Source organism: Natrix helvetica, assembly GCF_964273705.1.
Source record: "Natrix helvetica genome assembly, chromosome: 2".
NCBI classification, from domain to species: Eukaryota; Metazoa; Chordata; class Lepidosauria; order Squamata; family Natricidae; genus Natrix; species Natrix helvetica.
Genome location: NC_138552.1, coordinates 98,383,419 through 98,404,616, shown reverse-complemented (window position 1 = coordinate 98,404,616; position 21,198 = coordinate 98,383,419). Strand labels below are relative to the sequence as shown.

General features: G+C 39.1%; 1 protein-coding gene across 4 annotated transcripts in view; it reads right to left on the bottom strand.

Annotated features, from left to right (window-relative positions):
• LOC309387798 (PH and SEC7 domain-containing protein 3-like) overlaps positions 1-21,198 on the bottom strand; it is a 194,949-nt gene that overhangs the window by 36,185 nt on the left and 137,566 nt on the right. For all 4 annotated transcript variants that reach the window (XM_081944626.1, XM_081944628.1, XM_081944630.1 and 1 more), the window contains one exon: positions 12,614-12,657. In XM_081944626.1, coding sequence (XP_081800752.1) covers positions 12,614-12,657 — 44 coding nt within the window. The remainder of the gene's footprint in view (positions 1-12,613; positions 12,658-21,198) is intronic.

Here is a 21,198-nt window from a genome sequence, read left to right as displayed (position 1 = left end):
ACTGTTCTGACCTACTGTCCCTATTGTACCCCAGAGTCCTTCAGCCTTTCCTATTGTCCTTTTGCTTTTATAGTCAGTAACAAGGAAATTGTCAGCCTTCCACCTAGAGCAGTGGTTCTCAACCTTCCCAATGCCACGACCCTTTCATACAGTTCCTCACGTTGTGGTGATCCCCAACCATAAAATTGGTGTCTCGGTTCCTAAGACCATCGAAAATATGTGTTTTCCAATGGACTTAGGCGACCCCTTTGAAAAGGTCGTTTGACCCCCAAAGGGGTCCCAACCCACAGGTTGAGAACCACTGACCTACAGCAATCAGAAAATAGACTCCACAGGACTGTAATTATATTTTATTGAGAGAAGCGTTAGTAACAGAACCTTGCAAGGCTCTTCATCTCTCCCCCCTCCTTCCTCCTTGTACTCCAGGGGCGTTTATGTGTGGGATTTTACAATTCTCTTCTATCTCTCTAAACATAAGATATTCCTTCTGCACCTGAAAGCTTTTGTATCCCTTCTCTAAGGTCATCTCCCTGGCTTCCTACACAAATTAGTTCAGTGATTCTCAAACTTTTTTTTCTTCGCCAAGGACCCCCTTTAAATACCTTTTGTGGCCATGGATCATAGCCACAGACCCCCAAAACTTAAGATTTAAATTTCTTCAAGCTTTCGTGGACCCCCTGTGATTGTATCGCCCCCCCCCCCCCGAAGTGTCCACAGACCACAGGTTAAGAACCACTGCCTTAGTTCATATTTATTATTACTCACTATTTCTTGGAAGGCAACTTCCTCTGATTCAAAGTTTGACTATTGCTCCATTTTGCCCCTTTTGGTACTGTCCATGGGGTTTTCATGGCAAAAATACTGGAGTGGGTTGCCATTTCCTTCGCCAGGGGATCACGTTTTGTCAGAGCTCTCTGCTATGACCTGTCCATCTTGGGTGGCCCTACACGGCATAGCTCATAGCTTCATTGAGCTACGCAAGCTCCTTCGCACGACAAGGCAGTAATCCATGAAGGGCTTGTATAGGCACGCCCTTTCAGGGCGCCCCTCCATGGTGCCCTTTGTGTACGCATACCCCTTCACCACGACAAAGCAGTAATCCAGATGCTGAAGATAAAACTCAAATACTTTGGCCACCTGATAAGAAGAAAGGACTCACTGTAGAAGAGCCTAATGCTGGGAACAATTGAGGGCAAAAGAAGGGGACAATAGAGAATGAGGTGGCTGGATGTAGTCACCAAAGCAGTCAACATGAGCATAAATGGACTCTGGGGGATTGTAGAGGACAGGAAGGCCTGGAGGGTCATTGTCCATGGGATTGCGATGGGTCGGACACGACTTCGCAACTAATAACAACCAGTTTGCCCCATATATCCTGCATATACTAGAATCTATTAAGCCCATACTGATTAATTCAATAAAAACAACAACCAGATATTTCCTCAGCCCTTATACTCATGAACCTGTAATCAGCACATGATGGAGTAAGCCTCTCCAACCTAATACCCTCCATATTTACTGAGACTACAATCCAAGTATTTAGCATACTAGATCCCGGAATCTAGCAGCCAGTTACATCCCACAATCTAGCATACTTCAATCCCTAGACAACCAGCGGCACCGAGATGAAAGAATGTACCTCAGATTGAAATGGGGAAATTGTACATTTGTTTTGCCTCTGAACTATGACTCCCTCTGCGCACTCTATCCCACTGTTGCATGCACACTGCTACCACCGCATGCAGCTTTGACGCAGCTGTACAAAACAAGACAGGAATTTTCTCCTTTCCTCCCTGCTGAAATCTGTCACAGTCCAGGCATGAAGTAATGGAACTGGTCTCTGCTTTATTTTTGGATCATACCCTTGGATACAGATTATCTGTCAGTATCCTCAGATGGAAGCGTTCTAAATCAACGCTCTACCATGCAATAATTCCTCTGCATCTTAACTTTTCTTTCAAAACTAAAACCAAGGGGCAGCTATTTACACTTATTTTTTTCCCCAAACCACTTGCCCTCAATCAAGAATGGGGGTTTTGTTCTTTAAATGTGAATATGTCCATAAATTATGAAGAACAGAAGGCAACTGGACTTTGTTTTTCCTTGAAAACATTTCGCTTCTCATCTAAGAAGCTTCTTTAGTTTTGACTAAAGCTTCTTGGATAAGAAGTGAAGAGCCTTCAACGAAAAACAAGAAAATCTAGTTGTCTTTTGAAAAAGCACCTTTGGGACAACCATGACCTGGAGGACTGAGAATCTCCATAGACATGCAGAACAAAACAAAGCAATTTTATGAGTGTCATATAGTGTACCTATACCAGTGATGGCTAACCTTTTCTGGACCGAGTGCCCAAAGCATGTGCACCCAACCCACAAAACACAATGCGCACACAGCCCCCACACTGTGCCCCACCCCCATGCATGCATGTGCCCCCACAGGCCCCACCCCCTGTGCATGCACGCACAGGCCCCTGTGTGTACCCCAACCCCTGCACATGCACACACAGCTCCCATATGCGCTCAGCTCTCTGCACATGTGTGCACAGCCCCTGCAGGTGCCCCGCTCCTGTGCATGTGCACATGGCCTGTATGTTCCCCACCCCTGCACATACATCCCCCCACATGCGCCACGCCCCTGCGCATGCACGCAGAGATCTGAAGACCAACTGGCCAGCAGGAGGCACAAGCGTATATGCGGCGCAGCTGAACTGGGGCGATGGCTCGTGTGCTCACAGATAGGGCGCGGTGCGCCAGTTCTGGCACACATGCCATAGATTCACCATCACAGACCTATACAATCTCAGGCTCCTTCACGGCTTTCCATGAAAATCTTCATATATTGCGTACATTTAAGTTGCCCTAAAGGCATCTACAAGTTTCGTTGACAGGCCAACTACAGTAATACTGAACTAGCAGGATAATGGCTCTTTCCATTATTCACTACTGCTGTTCTACAAAGGAGAACCACAAAAAAAAGCTATGCAGCTCTGTAGAACAGCAATAGTGAATCATGGAAGGAGCCACTTTCCTGCTAGTTTGTTACTAAGATGCATTTAGGTGATCATCAAATGTTTATCTGTCCTTTGTCATCTTCTACTATCTAGCATAATATGCTGCTTTCTGTCCCACCATAGGATATTCTACAATGGTTTCCTGATTTCTTTCTTTTTTATTGCAATTCACGTATTTCTAACACACTACCAGTTTTTCTTCTTCTTAATGCTTTTCTGTTTTTTGAATATCAGCTGCGTGTTAATTTATTGGTTGTATCCAGAAATGATCAACTGGCTTGTCTGAACCTGACACTGTGGGCCAAGAAAGAATGACTGACTCAAATCACCCTGCTTTCATGCCTAAAATGGGACTAGATTTCACAGTCACCTGGTTTCTAGTCTGGTGCCTTAAATCACTAAACCAAAGAGTGTCAAACTCGATTTCATTGAGGGCCGCATCAGGGTTGTGTTTGACCTCAGGGGGCTGCGGGAGGCATGACCAGGATGGGCATGGCTAGCTCAACATCACTTGTATAGGGGGAACCTGTGGTGGCCCAAGTGCTCTGCCAGCGAAAACAGGCTCCTGAGCTCCCTTTTCAGCTGCAACGGCCTCCTGCAACCCTCTGCTGCCCAGAATGGAGCTTGGGGGGGGGGGGGCCACATACAGAGGCACCATGGGCCGGTACTTCACTGTTTCCAGGGGAGCCCCATGGGCCAGATCTAAGCATTCCGGGCCTTGAGTTTGACACTCCTGCACTAGACCAAAGTGGTTCACTTTATAATATCACCAATGTCTAAAAATAGCAGAGGCTTTAGATGGTGTTGTGATGAACTAAAGAATGCTTCTCCTTAATAAACTAATAAACATCTTGGAAGTGTCACTCAGCTTCATCAGCCAATCGAGAGAAAGTAGTGGCAAAAGACAGTGAAACAAAAAGTGACTTTAGATACCAAGATTAATCATAGAGTAGGGGCAGGGCTCAGTCTTCAAAGTGTGTCAGCCAATTTCAACAGCAGAGAAATGCTATATTCTCAAAAGCATCAGGTGATATTGGCAATTGGATTATGTGATCAACAGTTATCTGTATCTGAACAGCAATGTAACTGTATTCACCCTATATTTATCACTATTTATGTTTATAAATTACATTAGTCATGATTTTGGACAGCATATAAATTGAAACAACATTGATTACAGTAAAAAGTCCAAAAAAGGTGGAAACCCAAGAACTAAAACTTTAATAAAATTCCCTCCAGGGCAGATAATTGATATTACAGGTATTCCTCGACTTACAACCATTTGTTTAGTGACCATTTGAAGTTATAATGGCACCAAAAAATATGACCTATAACTGTTTTTCACACTGGCCATGTGATCAAAATTTGGATGCCCAGCAACTGGTTCATATTTATGACGGTTGCAATGTTCCAGAGTCATGTGATCACCTTTTGCAACCTTCTGACAAGCAAAGTCAAGAGGGAAGCCAGATTCATTTTACAACTGTGATATTAACATAATAACTACATGGATTCCCTTAACAACTATGGCAAGAAAAGTCATGAAATGGGGCAGAATTCATTTAACATCTGTCTTGCTTAGCAAAGAGAAATTTGTGGCTCAATTTTGCTTGTTAATCGAGGGTTACCTGTAAATAAATGTTAGAGGTTCCCTCTCCCGAACTGCTGGATTGGGGTTTTGGCCTCAATTGTGGTCGTACGTCAAGGACTACCTGCAGAAAGAACCCAGTCTTCAAGACCAGTTTAAAGGATGGCAAGGCAGGGCAATTCCAACCTCTGGGGAGATACTACGCTGTTTCAGAAGGCCCTGCTACAGAGAAGCCAAGCTGCCTAGGTCCCATCAGAAGACACAGCTTTAAAGAAGAGGCCTGGAGCATGCCTACTCCACCAATACTTACTATATGGGCAGAAACAATGGGGAAAGGACAATCAGTCACATGACCAGACCTTATGCCAAGAACAGCTTCGAAGATTACAACCAGCATCTTGAGTTGCACCCAGCTCATTGATAACTAGTGCAGTTCATGTAGCAGGATTGTTACATGACCTACTGAGGTGCTCCCATAACTGCCTGCATTGCCATATTCTGTGCCAGCTGCAACTTCCAAGTGGTCATCGAGGGCTGCCCTATGTAAACCATATTGCAGTAGTCCACATATGAAGTGATTAAGGTATGAAGGACTATGAGAAGGGATTCCCAGTACAGGAAATCACACAACTGGAGTTCTAGACATACCTGGTCAAAAGGCCCCTAGGCACAGCTACCACCTGTTATAAAAGCAAAAGATGTGAGGCCAGGACACTCAAATTACACACCAATGTCTAGTAATACTCCATTCAGAACTAAACCTAGAAGAGCAGCAGAATTGCTGAAACAGAAATAGAAAGCTATGCAGTCTTGTCCTGGTTAACTCTGAACTTAGGCTCCCCATCCAGATTCTGACAGTCTTCAGGTACTGGAACAATCACTTGGCCAGCTTGGGGTTAAGATGTACAAATGGATGTTAGCACCATGTACACATTAGCTCAGTGGCACTCGACAAATTGGAGGCCTCCTACTCAACCTTTACTTGTTGGCAATACCAACTGAAACCATCAGGAGAAGGAGGAGGAGGAGGAGGAGGAGGAGGAGGAGGAGGAGGAGGAGGAGGAGGAGGAGGAGGAGGAGGAGGAGGAGGAGGAAGAGGAGGAGGAGGAGGAGGAGGAGGAGGAGGAGGAGGAGAGCAAGAAGAAGAAGAAGAACAGCAAGAAGAAGAAGAAGAAGAAGAAGAAGAAGAAGAAGAAGAAGAAGAAGAAGAAGAAGAAGAAGAAGAAGAAGAAGAAGAAGAAGAAGAAGAAGAAGAAGAAGAAGTACACACTGTCTCTCACTCCCCAATTCTATCAGTCAAGAGGATACCATGATCAATAATACTATCTCAAAGCTGCTGGGAGATCAAGGAAAACCAGAACAGATACACCGCTATGATATAAATGCTACCCTCAGTTATCAGCAACTAGGATCAACACTGGTTCCATAGTAAGTCCCATTCTGAAACTCAACTGAAGGAAGTTCAGATAATCCACCTCATCTCTGCAACCTGAACACCTTCTCAAACATCTTCCCTAAAATGGGAGGGTTAAAGACTGCATGAAAATTGTCTAGGAGTGTTGATCTGGTGATATATTCACCCAAGAATATATTCACCACCACATGAACTCAGTCACATGTCCCTTTCAGACAACCTTAACTAACCAGGAAAAAAATGAATGTAAGAACAGATGTCTGGGTTAACAATCATGAGGATTCTGTCCATTTCCTCAGGAACCAGAAAACTAAATGATTCCTAGGTAACAAAACAAGTTAATGTCTTAGTCAACTCACATGGACTCACTCATCCAGAATTGTACTCTGAATGAATCCAAGTGACTTTTTATGACAGGAGCCTAGAATATTCATATAGTGGCCTTGAAGATATTTCTGTGACTCCTCCCTCCTGAGTAAATTACCTTAAATCAGGCTATTGTTTATTGTGACGATGTCATACTTCATATGGATTCTTACAAAGATGGGATAATTCACTTTTCATTGTTCTCCGATGGCACTCTACATGTCTCTGCTGTTGTTTCATCTTTCAGAGCTCCTTGGAAAACCAAAAGTCTCCATTGACAAATTGGGAGAAGGCATATAGGAAGAATCCAAACCAAAGTACCTTCTACCCATCTACTCCAGATGGCAAGTAAGACCCCTAAGTTTTCTGTAGAATACATCTGGGCCCATTATATAAGTCAATATAATTAACTTATCAGTCAGTTGAAAAGCAATCATATTTTTCATGATAGGGTCTTACAGTGGTGGCTACAAACCTCTGAACTTAATGCTACATTAGGATAGATTAAAATTGCTAGGAACTAATAGCCTCCCTATCTTCACTGCCAATCCAGCAATGGAAATTGAACAACTCAGGCAAAGTTATCACAGAGCAGCAAGAAGGCCAGTGCACCAGCAATAAATCCAACTGTTCCTCAAGCCCAATTTCAACCAGAGTATCACGTTCAATTATCTATGATGCAATACCTCAGAGAGTTGTTAGGTCTCCTTGGATGACGACCATTGAGAGTGAGGAGGATGACCTTGATCTGCAAGCTATGTTACCAAAGCAACAAGGGATGAAGCATATGTTAAGTCTACAACAGTCAGGACAATATTTAGAAAAAGCTTGGACAGACACCTCCTTAATTCACTGAACTATGAGAAGGAAGAGACTCAACACAACTTGACTTTCAACATTCTGCTAGTCATTCTCAATAAGCATAGTTTTAGCATTTAGGATTTCCTAGCCTGATCTATCTAGCAGGGCTGACATTAACAGATACTCCGAGCCCTGTAGCCTGGCTTCATGGACTCATTTCTCAGAATGGAACATCCCAATCTGGGCCCAGACAAGCTTCTGGGTGGAAGACATCCTTACTCTGGATTCATATATGCCTTGTTGGCTGCCTCATCCAGATCATAGATGAGACAGCTTTGTTACAAATTCACCTAGCATTTAAAAGCAGCTGGAGGACAGTGACACTGAGGATCTGCAGGCAAGACCATTAGGGCTAAGCATTGTGGGTTGAAAATTTCAAATCTGCCTTCCCTGAGGGAGGTCCACCTCTCGATTCCCTCCACGTGCCTTTCACAATTGAGACATTACTTGCCTGCTCTCTCACTGCCACTAGTCCCCATTACTTCCTTGATTCACAGGCCAAGCATCATCTGATAGCTAATAAGCTTAATTCAAACTCTTTGAAGGCTAGGATCCTAATAAGAAACTTTTTTAAAAGCAATAATTTGTTTTAAAAAAATTAACTTCTCTTATCATCAGGAGCAATTTGCTATTGACTAGAAGTATCTTGGAAAGAGACAAGAAATAATTATGGTATCCTTAATTCAACCAGCTTCCAGCAGTTCAAGAAAATACATGGTAGTAATACTTCTAAATATTGTCTTGGTGTAGGATGAGAACTTGCATACATTGCTACAACAAAAGCTAATCCCCATAAAAGCAGTTTTATCAATATTACCCAGCAGCCATGATTTCCTTCAGCATGAAAAGGAAATCAAGTAACAAGGTTGAACAGAGAAAGGACAATGAGTGTTTAAAATGTCCTGGCAAACTCTCATCTCCTCCTATTTAGCTTTGAATATCAATAGGGGACCCCATGGTGAGACTGCAAAGTGATTAAATGATAAAGCTCACCCACATCCTTGGGTTTCTATCTTTTATTTAGGTTGTTCATTTTATGGTTTTAATTGTGAATTTATTCTATGCTGTCCAGAGTCTTGTTTCATGACAAGAGAGTCTATATAAATCTATAAAATAAAATGATGAACTTCCCAAATGCAGCTGAAGTAGCGCCCACAAGGCCTTCTGCAATGAATTATCTTTAATATTGGTTTGTTGTCAAGCTATCCACCATTAATCATGAGACAAACCTCAGACACCAAGCCAACAGGAAGAAACTTGACCTGAGCTGTGTTTCTTCTACCAGCAGTTCTGACACAATGCTTCGAAAGATAAAAGGGAGAAAGCTAAGCATGGCTTTATTCATGCTGCCACAGATTAACTGAGGATTGGATTTCTATCTTTAAGATAATGTTTCCAACCCAACTAAAAAAGTCTTCCAACCTTACAAGCAGCCTTTCATCATTAACAACTCGTTTTGCTTACTAGAATAACAAGCAGGCACCTGGCTTGCAAGAGATAATTTGGTTTGACAACCTATCCTTCTGTTATACATTCAAGAAATTCTGTCCCCCACTGCATGGACTGAGTCTGATGACCAAATGGGCACATCACCAAATTATCCGACTTATCAAACATCTTGCATTGTATGAAACTGTATTTCAATAAAGTTAAAATAACAACAACAATAAGGGAACTGCCAAAACAAAAGACAAACAAAAGATCAGTTTCTAATTGACAAGTTGGTTTTGGAAATCTGCAACAGAAGGGAGACCAACTTGAACGTGGCATGGATTACAAGAAGGCATTCAATTCCCTGCCAGATGATTGGATAATCAAGTGCCTAGAAATAATAGGAGTCAGTAGAAACATCGGCTTTGTGCAAAGGTGAATGGCACAACAGAAGACACAGTTGTTCGTCAAGGGTAATAGAGTGAAACAGGTTAATATCAAGAGAGGAATCTTGCATGGAGACTCAGTATCACCATTGCTGTTTGTCACTGGATTGATTCTTCAATAGACAATACGGAATAATTCAGGCCATAGCTACATCAAACATCAAAAAACATCTGCCAGACTATCACACCTCTTTTACATCGATGATCTGATGCTGTATGAAAATACAACATCTGAAATAGAATCGCAGCTCAACACTGTATTTATAGCCCAAGCTATTGCAGTGAAGTTTGGACAGGACAAATGTGCCACACTCACCATCAAATGGGGAAAAAAATAATGAAAATTGAAGATGCCCTAGAGAGAAACAATATCAAGAGCCTGGATGACGCCGATCACTATAAATACCTGGGCATCCTTTAAACTGACAACGTCAAGCACACCGAAGTCAGGAAGGGTTAGAAGAGAATACATCATGAGAGTGGAGAAGATTTTAAAGTCCACATTCAGTGCAGGAAATAGCATCAAGCCAAGTAACACCTGGGTGATTCCCGTCATTAGATACGCAGTTGGAATAGTGGACTGGACTCAAGCAGAACTGAATAAAAAACTGAGTAAAGACCAGTAAAATAATAACAATGAATAACCTTGCTCCACACAGTGATGTTGACAGGCACTTCTTACCAAGAAAAACAGGTGAGGGTACAACAAACAGTTGAAGAAGAAATAAAAAGGACATTGAAATAATATATGAAGGAAAATGAAGGAGACACACCGAAGCTAGAATGCCATGAAGGCTTACTGGCGAGTACTGGAGGGACCAAACTGGCCTATATGACCAAATAAGAATAGAAAGGAGCCATAGCAAGGCAAAGTATTACGTGGCCAGTACATTAAAAAAAAATAAGCAGGTAAAGCACTTAACACCAGACCTGGCAATGGCCAACAGCAGGAAAATTGAAGAAAGAGACAGAGGGGCTAATTTTGACTTTACAAGATCATGCTTTAAGAACAAATGCATACAAAGCCAGAATTGAGACGACGACAGACAGCAAATGCTGCCTCTGCAAAGAAGCAAAAGAAACAGAAGACCATCTCCTTTTTGCTACTGCAAGAAGATTGCCCGGACTGATTACAAACAATGGCGTGACAAAGGAGCAACAATGGTGCAATGAAATATCTGCAAGAAGTACCAATTGCCTGCAAGCAAAAACTGGCCCACAAAATAGACGATGTAACAGAAAATAAGGAAGCTAAAGTGCTCTGGGATTTTAGAATTCAAGCAGAGAAGCGTCTGCGACACAGCATCCCAGTCTTAATTGTCGATAAGAAACACAGGGTCTGGGTAGTGGATGTGGTAGTATCTGGAGACAGCAGAAGAGAAGAGAGGTAACTGGAGAAAATCATAAAATACAAAGACCTGCAAGTAGAAGTAGAATGGCTTTGGCAAAAGAAAACAAAGATAATACCAATAGTAATAGTAATCCCAATGGGAAGTGATAGGTGCAATCCTAAAATATGGAGCACTACTTGAACACATTGGCATGAACAAAATCACCATTAGTCAATTGTAAAAGGCAACTTGACCTGGAACAGCTTACATCCTGTAAGGGTACATTCAGCACCATCAAACAACATCATTTGCCAATTCCAGATCCCTGAGAAGGACTCAAATAGGCCAGGCCTGTCAAACCCCCACGCCCACGCTCGGTTTAGTTAAGGGGGGGAAAGTTGTGATACATCACTTGACAACTCCATGACAACCGAAGTTTGACACCCCTGCAATAGGTGAATAAAAATCTCAAATCCTGTCTAAACATCTGGCTGACAGTGCAACCAACGATAATTTGTAAAACCTGTATGCTACCCAACTCAATGACTTTGGGCAGCTCACAACAATCAAAGAAACTGCAGTAAAATCGTTGGAATGTAAAAAGATAAAGATAAAAGTTGGCAAGCCGCAAAAAACCAGTCTCACACTCCCTTGCCAAAACACTTCATTATTCTTCTAAACAACAGCAGAGTAGGGGGCCATCCAGATTTTTGGGGAACCTCAAACCAAAGTCAGATGCTGTAATAGAGAAGGTGTGCTTCCTGACAGTTGGCAATGTTTAATCAATGCAACTCGGACCATGCTAACTTTGCAGAATTTTATTAGCTGGGTAGATGTTACACAAGGAAAGCACCTCTTAAGTAATCTGGTTCTACGGAATACAGGGCCTAGATTTATTAAGCATGTACCAGAAATAATGCCATGAGGAAGACTGTTGTAGCTTGAAAAAGCATCACTTTGAATGTTCTAGCACGTTTTGCATTTTGGAACAATAACAGCCTATGCAGTAACCCTATCTCATTCTGTGCCAATCTATGGCCAATTATATCCTCTCAAGGAAAGCAAGGAGTGTCAAACGTTTTGAATATAACTAACAGGCACCCCCAATTTCTGTTCTCCAAGAAATCACAAGAGGTCATCAACTTAAAATTATTTCAGGATCTAATCACCAGGACCAGAGGTTTACTCTTCCAAGCTTTTGGACTTGTGCTGCAATTCATCCTCAGGCAACTTCACTTTCAAATGCTATATGTGCATGGAGGTAAACCATACTGAGAATATGAATGACGGGTGGCACAATTTTTAATAAGTAAAAAGATTCAAAAGAAAAACATTCTTGCAGATGTTTTGTTACCCATCGCTATTCGGTTATCTTGTACTGCTGTAACGTACTTGGGTAATGAAACATCTATTAGAAAAAATAAAGCTCAGAAATCTCCATAAAAGAAACTTGTAAACATTATTTTATGAAATCTAACCAGCTATACTCTTCAAGTTATTATCCTCACATTGCAAATGGAATTGATCTTAATAAAGAATGGCTTGCCTAAAACTATATTTAATAGGTTAAATCAGCCCTTTTCAGGGGCCGTACTAGTTTAGTTATTACGAATGAATTAAGACTGCCTGATGAAAAATGAAAGATGTCTGATATATAAGTACAACGAAATCAGAATAAAAGTAAATACAGATAGTCCTCAACTTACAACCATTCATTTAGTGACTATTCCAATTACAACAACACTGAAAAAAGTGACATATAACCATTTTTCATACTTGTGACCACTGCAGCATCCCCATGGTCACATGATCAAAATTCAGTCACTTGGCAATTGACTCCTATTTATGACGGTTGAAGTGTCCTGTGATCAGATTCCCTTAACAACTGGGTTTCTAACTTAACAACTGTAGTGATTCCTTAATAATCAGGGGCAAGAAAAGTCATAAAATGGGTCAAAACTCACTTAACAACTATCTTGGTTAGCAAGGGAAATCTGGGGATCAATTGTGGTCGTAAGTCGAGGTGTACCTATAAATAAATGTAAGAGGTTCCATCTCCTGATCTCTGCAATTTCTAGAATCTATTCCGTATACTGCCGGTACATCAAGTGGAATACCATAAAAGGAATCATTTGAAGCTTATTAGTTCAACATAAGATACTTACACTGCCCACTCAAGCTTTTCGTTTTTGATTGAATTGTAAAGAGCCTAGAAAAGGAAAGAAATAAAAAAAAAGTAAGTGGATTTGAATGACCCTATATAGAAGATAACTTTTTTTAAAAATCTAAACATCACAAATTACCACATACATGTTACCACATAAGGATTAAAACGTTATTCCTTCGCCTGGGGTGCATAAAAGTCTTTATCATGTTTTAACATTGCTGAACTCATTTTTCCCCCTTTAAGCCTGGAGATGAGGAAAGGCTTTTAACAACCCTTCGCTGACTTTGGAGAGATTCCAAAATTAAGAGCTTGTTACACAGAAGTCCTCTTCAAGTGCCTTTGCTCTAGCACAGAGTTGGAGAGGATGAGTGGGCTCATATTTAGTATTTTATTACAGATAAAACCTACATGGTCCTTTGGGAACAAGCACAGGGCCTGGTTTAGAGAACTCAATACTGAAGAAGGGGGAAAAAACATCAACCCACCCATCTACTCACAGGATTAATTTCAAATTAACGGAGACCAAAAACATGTCCTGAACAATGATATTGAGGCTTAAGATGAGGTAAATTTTGCTCATATATTGTTTTAGGAAAGCTAAGTCAATGATTAACAGAACTCTCCCTTTAAAACCTCATAGTTTCATTTTTAATATTATGCCCCTTAAACGATTTTTTTAATATTTAAAATTTGGAATTATAGCTTCTGGTACATCTCTTTAGAACAAGAGGTGAACTGTATAGATCAAGAATGCACAAATAGGGAGATAAAAGGAAGGGAAGATGCTACATCAATGCCAATATAGTTATTTTCACAAGTAAGGGATTTAAAGCTCTATGCTTGCATCTTGCCCACCACACTTGATATTTGATATTCTGTAATTAAAGTCTCCAAATAAAATGACATTAAATTCATATAGCATATTCTGAATTTCTACACCCCCCTTGCCCCAAATCACATTGATAAGAGCTGTTAAAATGACACATACAGGCATATCATAAAAGCCATTTCAACTACCACATATCTATTTACTATTAAATGTAACATGGTAAAAAGTCCAGACAAGGTAAGAATAGTATGATTGGTAATATTGTTCAACCACATCATTAAACAGCAGGTCAGGTAGCCTTTAAAAGATTGAGTATTAGTTTGCTTTTCAAACTAGTTTGCTTTATGTATTTTAGTTTGCTTTATGTATTTTCTGCAATTATTTAAAGTCATTTATACAGAATCCTTCCTAAAATGAATGCCGAGTCATGTAATCTTGGGAAAATAAAAACCATCTGGTTTCCAAAAAATAACAGTATCTCATTAGATGAACCTCTCTAGAAAAGGAATTCCATAAACATGACATCAACATCTGTGCTTTGAAATATGAAGCCCATCCAGTTACTTAACAACTGAAATACCTCAATATAGTTCCTAACATGCAGACCAGCTTCCCATCTGGTCCTAGCAGCTGTATTCTGAGCTAAGTGTAAATTCATGACAGCCTTCAAAAGGTGTGTGTGTTTGTTTGTGTTTGTGTGTGTGTGTGTGTGATTCAAGTGTCTAACCTGTGTGACTGAAAACTGAATGTCTTAAAGCTCCTATAAGTTTTAGAAATACAACAAAACAAAAAATAATCAACAATAAACAAATACTTCAAAAGCATCAGTCTGTAGTGTCTATACTCCTGGGGGGTAGTGTCATCTTTTCACCCCATCACTAAAGTCTTCCAAAAGAGCCCAAGATCTCCAGGGGGAAATGTAACACATAAGTCTGAAGAGGAAATCCTAAACGTTGCTAGAGCATGGATTACTGTCTGCAACAGCAACACATCTGGAGATTACCAGGCTGCAAGCTGCTTAGTTGAGAGTACTGCCTATAGTAGTATCACGACAGTGGATATTTTTCATATATGCAGAACAATGATGAGGTTTGTAACTACAGATCAAATCCTTTATTATGTCACATTTATCCACCAGAAATATCAACTATAAGAAATCAATTTCAAAGGAAGAAAGTTGTGCCTAGATTGTTTATGCAGATGTTTTTCTTTCTAGCACACCAGCTCCAAGAAAGTTTAAATCATTCATTCATTCATTCATTCATTCATTCATTCATTCATTCATTCATTCATTCATTCATTCATTCTATACAGCCATCCATCTCACATAATTGAGATATCTAGGTAGCTTACAATAAAAGATAAAATACAAAATGTAAAAAATAAAACAAATAACAGCCAGGCATCATTCAAGCAACTATCAATTTAGCCAATCCATTAAATACCTAGAATTCAAAACACAGGTTAAAAAAAAACCAAGTCCTTTGAAAGTTGAGCAGGGAGGGGTCAATCTAATCTAACTATGTTTCTATTATATGAACTATGATTTCAGTTCCTATTAGAACTGTTGAGTGCTCCATAGGTAGTCACAGGTGTTTCTTGAAAGCATGTTTTCTCCCCAAAAATGAGGATTAAATTGAGATTAGAGGGTGTATAATCACAATATATGTAGTTTAGATGATTAAAAGATTTTTATATATTATCTTTGTAAAAGTGCCTGGAGATATTATTCCATGCTAAGTATAACTACCATAATTATAACTTGTTGATTTTGCATACCCATTGTAAATGGCAGCACTTCCAATGTATTGAAGAAACAGAATGAATTGATATAAATATTGCTGACTACAAGATCTCCTGCTGTCCATTGGGAGCAGGTATTCACATAATGCTAAATCACAATGGCTGGGTTTTATAAACCATGCTACACTTAATTTTATGCACAAACAAGGTCATTGTCTTTGTGAAAATATTTCTGCATATAATTTCCTACTGTAGGGCTACAGGCTTCTTAAATGAAACCCATACAGTTCTTTTAAATCATTATTAGTGAGCCACATTATGTATTCTGTGCACTTCGTTCCAGAATCACTGCACCAAACTATTACGGTAGGTTCTTTTTCTTAAAAAAAATCCAAACACATTTCTTAATCATCTTTAAAAGAAAAGAAAGCAAATAAGCAAGCAAGCAAAAGGAGAAAAGAATATGTATAAGTGGACAAAAGAATTACCAAGATTGCACAGTTAGTGCTCAGTATATTGCTGTTTAGAAATTAACCATAAAACATTAAATTTTATTTAAGTACAGTGAATTATTTTCGCAATGTAAGAATTTAAATCTTTGACCAAGATGTTATAATTTCATTATTTGTTGTTTGACCATACAAAGAAAAAAACCCACATTATAAATATTACTTTCTAATTTCACCCTTGTTATATTCTGATATATATCGTTTACAGACATTTAAAATGTTTTTGTATCTGTGAAGTATTTGTCAGCTCTTTTTTCCCTTAAAAACGATACAGTACTCTAGGTATTTATATTTGCCTTGCTGTGTAATATATTATATAGTATGTATGGAAGCCACTTGGTTATACATCTGTTGAGAATACATGTTGTTGATTTTACCATTACTACATATTCTCCTAATTTTAGTTCCCAATCTGACATCATCAGTAATGTATCTCTTTTTCAATATTGTGCTAAGATTTATCCTTATCGCTATAAACATGTATCCTAATCAACTGGGATAGTTCTTGCTGATATGTTTTGAAAATATACCTTGTAAAAAGAACTGTCGATTTTATTTCAAACTGGACTTCCAAAATTCTTTGAGGAATGCTAAATTGTGCTCTGTTTTCCCCATGGATTCTAACTGCATCATTTTGCTCCCTTTTTTAATCAATTATTATTTCATTCAGTCTGTCTCTTGCTATTATCCAACACATATTTTGATATCCCTTGAGTCTGTTTCTGAAATGAACTGTTTAGATGTTATCACTAATAGGGAGCTTTCATCACACACAAAGACATCATATTTAAAAATACATGAGGAAGCCTGAAGATTTGTGCTCCCAATTGTGCACAAAAACTAGCCTTCCAAAACTCGGTCTAGGGTTCCCAGCTAGCATGGCTGAAGGACATGTTGCCTGATAATTTGAGGAATTAAAGTCCAGTTACTTTGGGGAACACCTCAGGCCAACATTGTTTTGACATCTGCTCCTCAGATTACAACTTTCCAATATCTAATTCCAGATCCAGCTCACAGCTTCAATTTCTAACAGTTGACCTTTTTGAATGTGGGCTGGAAAACAGATTCTTCTACTTCAGTTTGAGGAGAAATTTGGTCATGACAGAAATCCCGAGAGGGAGTAAGGTCTCCTTAGAAAAAGCAGCTGCAGCCTTGCAGAAATACTCCTCATTTTCCTCATGCATTCAGACATGCATTCATCTAGTTACTCATAGGCATCCAAGCCCTGTTGCAGTTGCCTGTGCTAACTGAGCCACACATTGTTGTTTTCAAGGACATATTCTCCTCACCCAACCCTATTGAGCTTACAAATGCAAATGCTAAGGAAGATTGGAAAGAGGAGTGTATGTAGTATAGAAGATGAAAACAAATGGCCTACACACAAGGAAACTATGGCAACGTTTGAAGACTGGCAGCTATTACAAGCAGGCAAAAAGAGGCAAAGGTTGTATTTCAGGTAGTCCTTGACTTACAACAGTTCATTTAGTGACCATACAAAGTTACAACATCACTGAAAAAAGTGACGTATGACCATTTCCCACACTTACAACCGTTGTAGCATCCCCATGGTCATTTGGATGCTTGGTAACATTTACGACAGTTGCAGTGTCCCCGCATCATTTGATCACCTTTTGTGACCTTCTGACAAGCAAAGTCAATGGGGAAACCAGATTCACTTAACAACCATATTATTAATTGATCAACTGCAGTGATTCATTTAACAAATGTGGCAAGAAAAGTCATACAACGGAGCAAAACTCACTTAACAAATTTATCATTTAACAACATAGGTTTGGGCTCAATTGTGGTCGTACGTTGAGGAGTAGCTGTATTTTTAAGGCTTGGGGATTTTTGTTTGAAATAGTAAAACTTATAGTAAAAGAAATACTAAACACATATTTATGTGGCAACATCACTTTGCAAAGTCCTAGAAGGGTGGAGTTGACCCAGAAAAATAGTCTCTTGTTGGGGAAGTAATAAAGCATGGCATATAATTTTGTCAGGCTGTGTTGTGTCCGGTCCTTGGAGAGGAAAGTACTCTCACAAACCCACAAAAGTTATTTTCTCATAGCACTGGCTATAGCATTGCTAATAGCACTGCCTCTAAAAACAGCAATACCTTCTCTCTACATCCTTTGTTTACAGCAACAGATAATCATCTAGGCATCTCAACTGGTATCTTTTTCCAACTGATGTCATACGTGCCCTTCAGTTTTCTAAGGGTCCAACATATGTTACATTTGCTAAGTACCGCTTCTGTATTTACTTAAAACAAGATTCTAAATATAAGCATAGAATTTTTTTTTAAAGCAACTACCTGTCTCTATTACTATATATATATACTCAGCAAAATCTAAGACCAGGCTTTCTTTTTAAATATAAATACAATATGATGTAAAAGCAAACAATCTCAAGGCCCTGAAGCTTTTTGTTCTGAATGGTATGCATTTCACGAAATAAAGATGAAAAAGCTGCATTTAACTGATTTGATATGACAGAAGACTCGGACTTGAAGCTCTAACCAATTTTCAAGTTGGGTTTTGTGTGTGTGGTTTTTTTCTAAAGAACTCGTTCTGACAGCAATAACCTGCTCTTGCTAATGATACCGAAACTTTCTGGCACTGTCTGCCACTTCCATGACTCCAAAATAATTCAGCTAAATAAAACTATCCAAAGGTTCACCTGTCTTTCACAATCATATTCTTCTGCAAGTCATCTAACAAGGGAATAAGCATGCAGATCAAATCCATTCAGAGTTTAATTCTGCGAGCAAGCCATATCCTTCTCAACAGCTGCCATCCGAACGCACTGTACCACCTTGGAAGTCCCTGGCTGCCAAAACTACAAAACACAAACTGCAAGGAAAAACACTACTCTTCATTAGTCCACCTCCTGATCTGACTACCTTCTCTGTACTACAGGTAACTCTTGACTTATTACAATTCATTTCGTGACTGTTCAAAGTTACAACAGCACTGAAAAAATGACTTATGACCATTTTTCACACTTACGACCACTGCTGCATCCTCATGGTCATGTGATCAAAATTCAGACTCTTGGCAACTGACTCATATTTCTGACGGTTGCAGTGTCCTGGAGTTATATAATCACCTCTTGCGACCTTCTGACGAGGAAAGTCAAAGGGGAAGCCAGATTCACTCAACAACTTGTTAGTAATGTAACAACTTCAATTAACAACTGTGGCAAGAATGATTGTAAAATGGAGCCAAATAACATATGTTGCACTTAGCAACAGAAATTTTGGGCTCCACTGTGGTTGTACCTTGAGGATTACCCATAATTTAGCATTTAATGTTGCCCTAGCTGTCCTTCTTTGCACACAAAAAAATCACTTAAGCAACCTATTTAATTTAATAGAGAACACTTGGCTGCTTCCAAATAATTCTAAATACCTTGGTAATAATTGCCCTACAACTTAAAGAACCAGACATTCCCAGTTTATGCAACAGAACTAAATGACACCTTAGAATGATTTGGGCCAATTTGGACAGAATTATTTATCAAGCAGGCTAAAAAATGGCCCCATACAATCATCAAGTATTGTCATGTGTTAATTGCACTATGAGTACACTAGACTGTAGTTCAGTATAGCAGGTCTCTCACCTCTCCAATGAAAAGCTTATGAAAACTATGTCCCCATAAACTCTGTGTTAGCAGTGGGATAATAATATTAATGACCATCACATAGAGGCGTTTTAAGGATTACTGAGATAATGGATGTGCAAACCGTAAAACACTGGGGAGTGCAAAAAAGCATTAAGCTGCAGGCAAAACAAGGGCTTGTTTCATGTCTTACTTAAACCAGCACTAAATTATCACTATCCTTCTGTTAGTACTACTAAGAGAATTTATTTTGTTTTTACATTCTACCCAACTCCCGAAGACTCTGTGCAGTTTAATTGTTTAATTTAATCCATCAATAAAGACCCTGATAGTTTGAGCTAGGATAAACATTAACCCAAAACCCGCTGTTTTGTAATAGAATATTAAAAGATTTCTCATTAACGAAGCAATCAGAAGTACATTGAGTCACCCATCAAGAGATACATCACTACATAAATTAGACAGATGAAAAAACAATTCAATAAACAAAACCCATCCCTGCTTGGACAGAAAATTACTAGGACCTCCCAGAGCTGTAGTCAAGATTCTGAAGGTTTTTTAAAAAAATGGAAAAAGCAACAGAAACCCATTTCTCTATATTTGTCATGAAGACGGCCAGATGTCAAGTCGAACTTGAGGGATTCTACCTTGCTGTATGTGTGTCCCCTCCCTTCATAGAGTTTTAAATATGTAAATTTTCAATCAGTGGATTTCTTATGAATGTACTTTTGCAACGTCCCCCCCTGTCCCAAGTTCACCCGACTGGCATTTGTGATGTTCCCTGCAGGTTTCCATCAAGCAAACTCAATGGGGAAAGCTGGATTTGGTTAACGACTATATAGTTCACTTATTGACCGCACACCACAGTGATTCATTTTAATGACTGTGGCAAAAATGGTGACGCCCATAAAAAGAGAATATTTGTATGTCAGGGTAGGAATGAAATATCTTCTTTTCTGGCCCCAAATAGGTAACATCATCAATACTGAACTGATTTCATTACTCAAAATAGGTAACATCATCAATACTGCACTGATGATATTGATACCTAGTATGGATAATGAAATGTCTGCAAGAAAACACAACCGTGCTCAGAGAGCAGCAAGCACCACTCAAAACAAGGTTGTAAAATCCGGTGCAATTAATTTAACAGCTGCCTTGTAAGCCAAGGATTATCTGTAATATCTATAAATGTTTTACGTGTATTTGAGGTAGTAAGAAAAGAGTTCTATGACTGGGAATGAAATCTGAGCTAAGGAAAACTTTGGGGTCATAATATTTGACTTCAATTGGAAGGAAGAATTATAAACTGTTAAGGTGAGAATGATGCGCAAAGAAATTACAAGCTCTAGTTGCATTCTCTAAGACTTAATTCAAATAGATGGACCTTAAGCACATCTGGCTTTCCCTGAATTATTTCCCTGAATAATTATTACTAATATCAAGAATCAACTAATATTTAAGTTACATTTAATTTATTGTTCGTTTCTATGCACTGATTTTAACTGAGTTCTCAGAATGTTTTTAAGAGAAAGATGCTACTAAAATGAACATTCTAAAGTTAATTAACTGATCTTCAACTGTGCTAAATGAAAACAGGAACATCTAATGAATATAAAAGATAAGGATCCAGCAATTTCCCATACTTTTGATATCTGGCTTTTTTCTTGTTTAAAAATAATACATTGCTATATCACAAAAGGTTTACTTTTTATAGTTTAAAAATCAGTTGCCTCGGTGCAAGCGTGCCTACACCTTTCAATGTTATTCTACTCACTGTTATTTTATTTATTATTAATTTGTACAACCCAGGAAGATTTATATAATGTTTTGACTGTATCCTCCCCAAGAAACAACAGTCCTATAGGTACTCACATC